This window comes from Stylophora pistillata, chromosome 12 (assembly GCF_964205215.1).
Source record: "Stylophora pistillata chromosome 12, jaStyPist1.2, whole genome shotgun sequence".
NCBI classification, from domain to species: Eukaryota; Metazoa; Cnidaria; class Anthozoa; order Scleractinia; family Pocilloporidae; genus Stylophora; species Stylophora pistillata.
In genome coordinates this window covers 18,942,501-18,950,000 of record NC_142530.1, presented here as the reverse complement: position 1 = coordinate 18,950,000, position 7,500 = coordinate 18,942,501, and the positions used below count along the sequence as shown (strand labels likewise).

Below are 7,500 nucleotides of genomic sequence, written 5' to 3'. Positions count from 1 at the left end.
TGCAGAGTGTGTGTAAAGGAATTAAACTGTCTGCCTGCAGTGCAAAATAGCTTTGATGTTCAGCTCAAGAAAGGCATCCAGGCAGTAAGAGGTTTTTTCAGTCAAGAGGAAAGAAGAGAAATTATCTTCAGTGTCTGTCACGTGAATCGTGTCATCTACGATGTCACGCGAACGATTGGTGAAGACGCACACTTTTTGAGCTGGCCTCCTATTGATACTGGAGAAAACAAAATCAATCCATTGTACGACTCAAGAATAACTAAAGTACTGCTTAAACATGGCATGGAGCACTGTTGTGTTCCACTATTGTTATTTGGTCAGAAGGACGAAGGGGAGCACAAGCTGAAGATGCCGACGGGCATCGCTACAAACTCCGGCGGAGAATTCATTGTCGGGGAATGCGAGGATGGTTGTGTGAAGGTGTTTGACAGCAGCGGCAAGTTTGTTAAACATTTCAGGCTCCCTAACGATGATGTAAATACAGATTTAAGGAGTATAGATGTCGCCACAGACATGAACGACAACATCTTTGTACTGACCGAACTCAGGATACCTATGAGATCTTGGTGGATTTATAAACTTACGAAAACCGGTGACCCGTATCACCGGTTTTGTCTGAGGAGAAAGGGCTGGGTCGAGTACACATGTCTGTCAGTGACTGACACGGGAAAAGTACTGACAGGAGGATTAATGGTGTTGGAGGAGTATGAAAGTAATGGAGAGTTTGTTCGCAGTTTTGGCGAAGGAATAATGACAGTACGAATGGGAATATGGAACTATGTAACGGATGTCACTGTCGCCAATGATGGCCGTGTTATGGTAGTGGACTGGAGAGGTGTTCACATATTCAGTGAACACGGTGACCATCTTAACAAATTTAAACTGCAAAGAAATGACTGTTTCTACACGAGCATTACATTTCACCGAACAGGTGAACATGTCGTCATCGCTGGTGCTAGACAAGAGAAGAAACTCCTACAGGTTGAGATATACAGCAAAGATGGTGAGTTTGTGCGTAGTGTAGAAATCCAAATTGATGGGATCGATTTCGTAACAGCGATTACAGTGACTACTGAGGGAAGCATTGCTGTTGCTGTACATACTAAACTAGGTAGGAAGGTATTAGTTTTTTAAACTGCTGTTTTGATGTTTTCCTGTTAACAGACCCCCTCACCCATTCAATGTTTGCTAAAAGTTCATGGAATCACGATACACCATCTCTTTTTTTTTTGGGGGGGGGGGAGGGGAAGAGACAAATGTGAATAGGTAAACTTAACAAGGGCAAAAGAGATAAAACTGAAGTAATATGGAGTTGAAAAGATCAATTTGTCAACAATTTTGTTGCTGCTTGTAGGTTCATTGATTGGTTTTATAAAAGTATTTCAATGCTTTCTTTTGTTATTGTATAGTTTTCTTGAACATGATGGTATGGTAAGATTGAATCCACAAAAGTGAAGGAGAACACTAAAAACCAAAGTTATATTCTTGTGATTGAAGGAAGTACATAGATATTGAAAAAGTATTTGATCAATGTCCTGTGCATTGTCAGCTATATATATAGAGCCTTTTATACTTTTATCTCAAGATAAATTTCTTCATAAACATTTCAACCTTCTTCATAGTTTTTTTTAAGATACAACTGTAAGGTTAAATAAAAACAACAACAGCCTATTACTGGCTAAAAATCACAGTAAACACTTTTATCTCAAAATCTCTTCTGAAACTGTTGATAAACTTTTAGACAAACTTTTCTGAAACAAAAATAGTATTTGAACTGCTTTCAATTCAACTTTAAGAAATATAACAACTTTTGTTTCATACATTTTAACCAATTAAAATAACGATTCATAATTGATTAAGTATTTTGTTCTTCAGAATTTGCATTTGATTTTTCAATATTGCTACTAAAAAGACCTTTTCAGGGATGCATTCATGTGTGCGTGTAGGAATGAATGTAGGAAAGCATCCCTAGATTAGACCACAATGGCCTTCTTTAACTTCTTTAAATACTTAGCAGTCTTGCAGTCAATGACAATCAACTCTGATGGGTGAATGGCAATTTATGTACATTTATTAAGCATTTTAGAGTGTTCTTGAAGGTTACAAAATAACTCTTTTCTATATTTTATGGGCCTTTGCAACACATAGTAGAAATTTCCAGAGCATTGCATGAAATTGCCCTGGTATCCAGTTAGCACAACTAATTAGCCTTCTAGAAATTTCCAAAAACTCCTTATCTGTAGCAACCCTCCATAATTACATTAGTAAGAAGGTCATCCTCACAGTTGAAGAAGCCTAAAAAAGTCAGGATTTTACAGAGTACAAACCTGTGCCGCTATATATTTGTTGGCCACTCAAACAGATGAGCTATGAATTCGCATGTGATAAGCTAGGAAATTTTCAGTGGGATCTTTGCTTATTACACAGGGAATGTGTTGGCAGCAAATGAAATTAATCATGTTTTGAACAGATTGTGATTGCAACTGATGGAATGCTTCTTGTCCTGCTCTTGGTGTTCAACTTTGTGACTAAGTACTTAGAGCAACCAACAAGGAACACTCCCAGAGGCATAAGGGTTCACTTGATTACAGGTTTAATTGACCACTCCCTTGATGGGGGTTTTCAGGGCCAATACAAACAAATTGTAAGTAAACATAACAACTAAACATGGGGTTTAAAGGTCTCCACTGGCCAGAGGCAAACCAGTTGGATATGCCTCACTAGGTCATAATTTTTTATATTTAGCAGAGTGTAATCTTATATACTGTACTTCCCTTAATAAATCAGAAACAATTGTGTAAGACATGTCCCATAGATGATTTATCACTTTTGCCTTAGTTCTATTTTTAAGTCAAATTAATAAAAAAGTGAGATCAACTCACTCTGTAGTCTTACCATGGGTTCCCAAAGGTTATAGGGACGTTATGATATTGAAAACCTCAAACATTTTTGGAATTTATTAACAGGTAGTTTTTCTTATTATTGGTTGCAAAACCATTTTTGAGTTGTATTGCTCTATATTATAAATTTCAAACTTATACCAATGTGCTTTTGTATCTGTAGAAGCTAGCTATTCAAGTAGGATAAAAAAAAATTTTCCATTGACAATGAAAACATTTAATTACAATCAACCAGTGAAGTTTAGTTGCTTTTTCAGTTATCATTGTACAGAAGCAAAACCAAGCACTTAAATAAAGATTGTTCAATGTTGTTGATTATCAAATGCTGATTGTTTTATTTCTTCCTGATTTAAATAATTACTTTGTGATCAATATTGATATGTAATTTTGTCTTTGGTGAAGAATGATGTTGGGAATGAAAGTGTCTCCAAGTTGAAAACTGATCTTGACTTTCCATTCATAATTTGCTCTTCACCTTGTCCTCTGCAGTTGACTGGTTATCAACTTGGAAAAGAAAAGCAACTAAAGTTGACTTTTCTAAACAATTGTGCCTGCCTTCCTAAATAAAAACTTATTTGTTTTGTCACAAGGCCAAAGCAGGGAAGTAATCTCAGTCCCCACAAGCTATGGGGGTTTAACCCCTGGAACTTCTGATTTCACCATCAGAATGATGCTCTACCACTGAGAACATAAAATGTGTTGGCAGCTTGGCCGAAATTAAGGTCATTTTTGACAAGTAAATAAAAAATTTTCATTTGTTTTGTCACCAAGCCAAAACTGGGATACAATCTTAGTCCCCACAAGCTAGGGGTTTGACCCTTGAAACTTCTGCACAAGCCCGATAAAGCAAGATTAGTGCTATTTGTAAAAATTAGCAAGTGCTTATTTTCACCAAATTACACAAGAAATCATCTTGTTACTTGTTAGTAACTCGCAAAAAAAAGCATCACACAAAGTCAAGAGAGACAAACACATTATCTTTCGTTGGAATGTTAGGACAAATATTACATGCAAACATCACTCGTGTCATTTGCTGGTCAACTTGTATTTAATCGATTACTTAATTCACTTATGAATTCCACGTTAAATTGCACTTGAAAGCCAATATCGCACTCATTGCTTCGCGATTCGTGTGATATTGGTTTTTCTATGCAATTTAATGCGGAATTCCCTCGTCAAGTAATGAATTTTCTTATAATACCCTTAATCAATCTGAAATAATTGTTTTAAGAAATGTCGCATAAGTGCATGACTAATTGCTTTTGCCTTAGTTCTATTTTAAGTCAAATTAAAAAAGCATCAGATCAACTCACTCTGTAGCCTACCATGGATACTGAAAAGGTTATTGCAAAGTTTTCATATTGAAAATCCTAAACATTTTTGAAACTACAGGTAGTTTTTCTCATTATTCAGTTGGTTGTAACACCTATCTTAAGTTGTATTGTTCTTATGTAATAAATTTCAAGCTTATGCCAATGCACTTTTGTATCTTTAGAAGCTAGCTATTAAAGTTAAATAAAAATAAATATTTTCCATTGACTCTGATGACATTTGATTGCAATCAACCACTTAGGTTTAGTTACTTTTTTATTTATGAGACGTGTAGAAGCAAAGCTAAGCACTTGAAATAAAGATTGTTAAATGTGGGTGATTATCAAATGCTGATTGTTTTGTTTCTTCCTGATTTAAATAAAATGCTCCATGATTGACTGATTGATATGTAATTTTGTCTTTGGTGAAGAACGATGGTGGGAATGAAATTGTCTCCAAATTGAACACTGATTTTTACTTTCAATTCATAATCTGCTCTTCACCTTACCCTCTGCAGTTTTATGGTTGACTAATTATCAACTTGAAAAGAAAAAAAAATTTATAAAGGTGACTTTTCTTAACAACTGCACTCACTGTCCTAAACAAAAACTTATTTCTTTCGTCACAAGGGAAAAGTGAGGAAATAATCTCAGTCCCTACAAGCTAGGGGTTTAACCCCAATTAAGACTTCTGATTTCACCATCAAATGCTCTACCACTGAAAACTTTGAATTACAATGTATAGGTTTGATTTTGAGTGCAATTTGGTGTTGATAAGCAGAAGCTAGTTTTTTAAAGACAGCAAAATTGCACATGCCCATAAAGCAAGTGCAATTTGTAAAAATTAACAAATGCTTATTTTCACCAAGTGGCACAAGAAATCATGTTGTAGCTTACAGGGAAAAAGCATCGCAGAAAGTCAAGACAGAGAAAATTTTAACAGTGCATACATTTTATAATTTGTGTCATAACTGTGCACTTGTGTCACACAAAAAATGCAGCAGTTTTTAGCCAATATGTGCAATTAATCTTTTCATCTGTATTATGATTTTTAATGTCATCAGTACATTGCAAATGATCTTTCTTCTTTGGACAGTTTGGACAAATATTACACATAGATCACTCAGGTCATTTGTTGTTCAACTTGTACTAAGCCATTAATTTGCATCAAGTGGTGACACAGTCTGCCATTCCTCAAGAGTGACTGCTGCAATACAAGTTTGACTGTATCTTGCATTCTTTTATGTTTTCTATATTCATGAAATTAAAAAAGAACTGAACCGACTTTTTGTAATAAACAGCAGTCTCCTTATTATATTTTTTTTAAATTTATTCATTTTCTTATTTCTAAAAATCAGAAAAGTTCACATGAAAGTTTGACATAAATCAATGTTTTCTCCTGCTCTGATTAAAATAAATTCAACTCCCAGCAAATACCCTGTGGAGGTGATAATAAATTTTGCCAAAGTAAATAAGCAAATAAAGGCAACTTTCAATATTGTTGCTGTGACCAGGATTCCATGCCTTCCACTATGCACTGCATGAGCTTAAAATTATCCCCTGCCACACCCCTCTCGCAACACACAAACAAACGAGACAGAGAATCTGTGGGCATCTTTAATAAAAAAACGAGAGGCCTCCGGGGCCCGAAGAGACCCCAGGGGGGGGGGGGGAGGGTGAACAAAACAACTCGAACGACCGAAACAAAATGATCATATTACACTGACGCGTCTGTGAATGACAAGCCGGTAATGGCGTGGAGTCCTGGGGCTAATTAAGTTATTCCCTTGGAATATTTAACAATTATTCCACGAGCGCGCGTTGGATATGAGATGATAGATAGCCAACGAGGCGCGTAGCGCCGAGTTGGCTATAATCATCCCATATCCAACAAGCGCGAGTGGAATAATTGTTTTATTAAAAACGTTAAATTAAATTATTAAATTTTATTAAATTTTTAGCTCACTTTTAATTTTAAGCTGACACGTACGCTTACCATATTTGTAGATTATGGTATATTGGCTGATATACCATAATGGCTAAGCCAATAAAAAGTCTTGAATTGCATTATCCAATGATCTAGTTTTTAATAATAACTATTATCCCCTGCTACACCCCTCTCGCAACACACAAACAAAACAGAGAATCTGTTTGGGCATCTTTAATAAAAAAAATGAGAGGCCCCCGGGGCCCAAGGAGACCCCAAACAGAAAGAAAGAGGCCCAAACAGATTCACAGGGGAGGAAAAAAAAAAGGAGGGCGCGAGAGGGTAAGGGCAAGGAAGACAGGTAACAAAATGAACAATAAGAATAAACTACAATTTCAAGGTTTGAACGTGCCCAGCTAGGATCTGCGTGAGAAGGAGTCTGTCTGCTAAAGGCAATGATAAATACAACATGTAAGCGTCCGATCCCCAGTCTCCTTGAAGCTTAATGAGCTCGGCTGGGATACCGCACTTAAAGGCGAATGTAGCGCCGCCTCGACGAAGGCTGTGTCCAGAAAATTCCAGTGGATCCAGAGAGATAAGGGATACTAAATCGTTAATACTATCGTTAAGAGACTTCGCCGCAATACAGGTGAGTTGGTTTGAGGTGGAAGCGAAAGTGAAGAGAGGACATGCGTCGGGGGCGGCGACCATCCTGAGTAATAATTGTAGGGCGGTTGTGGGGCAGAGAGGCGATCAGGGAATGTGGGGAAGGGGAACAACAAGGGCCGTATCACCTGCTTGCCGAGTTTTGGTCCCGGTGACTGTGAGAAAGGCGCCGGAAGCGATGAAGTTGACGCTGCCTCTAGACAATGCGTGTTGTGGAGAGAAACTGTCGAACGTCTGAGGAACGAGATTGGCGGTGCGACAAAATGTGAATAAACCAACCAGAAGGGCGGACCACAAAGCTAAATGGGCAGAATTGCACCATGATTGCACAGATTAAGATGGGCATGGAATTGTAACAAAATCGACGGCGTGAGAGGTGCTTTGCGGTGGGGAATGTGAATCATAGACCTCTCTAGACCTTTCTGTGTCAGTTTGATATGAATATCGTCGAAGGCCGAAGCGTTCAAGTGGAAGAAAACGTGAAGACGCCGCAGGGCGCTGAGATAATTGTTGATGGTGTGGTGAAATTTGACAGAGAAGCTGACTAGAGTGATGAAAGCGGCGATTGTAGGTGGGGAAGCGGGGAAGGGTTGAAGATTGTAGAAATCACGGAACTTAAAGTAGGTGTTCCAGACGGAGTGATAGTTTCGCTTGGTGGCTGCTGAGAGGGAAAAGTCTTGAATTTGACGAACATGAT

General features: G+C 37.6%; 2 protein-coding genes across 2 annotated transcripts in view; one reads left to right on the top strand and one right to left on the bottom strand.

The window, feature by feature from the left end:
- LOC148719097 (uncharacterized) overlaps positions 1-4,613 on the top strand; it is a 5,470-nt gene extending 857 nt beyond the window's left edge. The window contains exon 1 of the mRNA XM_088741466.1: positions 1-4,613. This exon is cut by the window's left edge and continues 857 nt beyond it. Within this exon, the coding sequence (XP_088597592.1) occupies positions 1-1,134 (1,134 nt within the window). The 3' untranslated portion in view covers positions 1,135-4,613.
- A 2,238-nt stretch (positions 4,614-6,851) lies between these two features.
- LOC111319614 (uncharacterized) overlaps positions 6,852-7,500 on the bottom strand; it is a 4,326-nt gene continuing 3,677 nt past the window's right edge. Inside the window, exon 2 of the mRNA XM_088742027.1 lies at positions 6,852-7,500. This exon is cut by the window's right edge and continues 24 nt beyond it. Coding sequence (XP_088598153.1) covers positions 7,103-7,500 — 398 coding nt within the window. The 3' untranslated portion in view covers positions 6,852-7,102.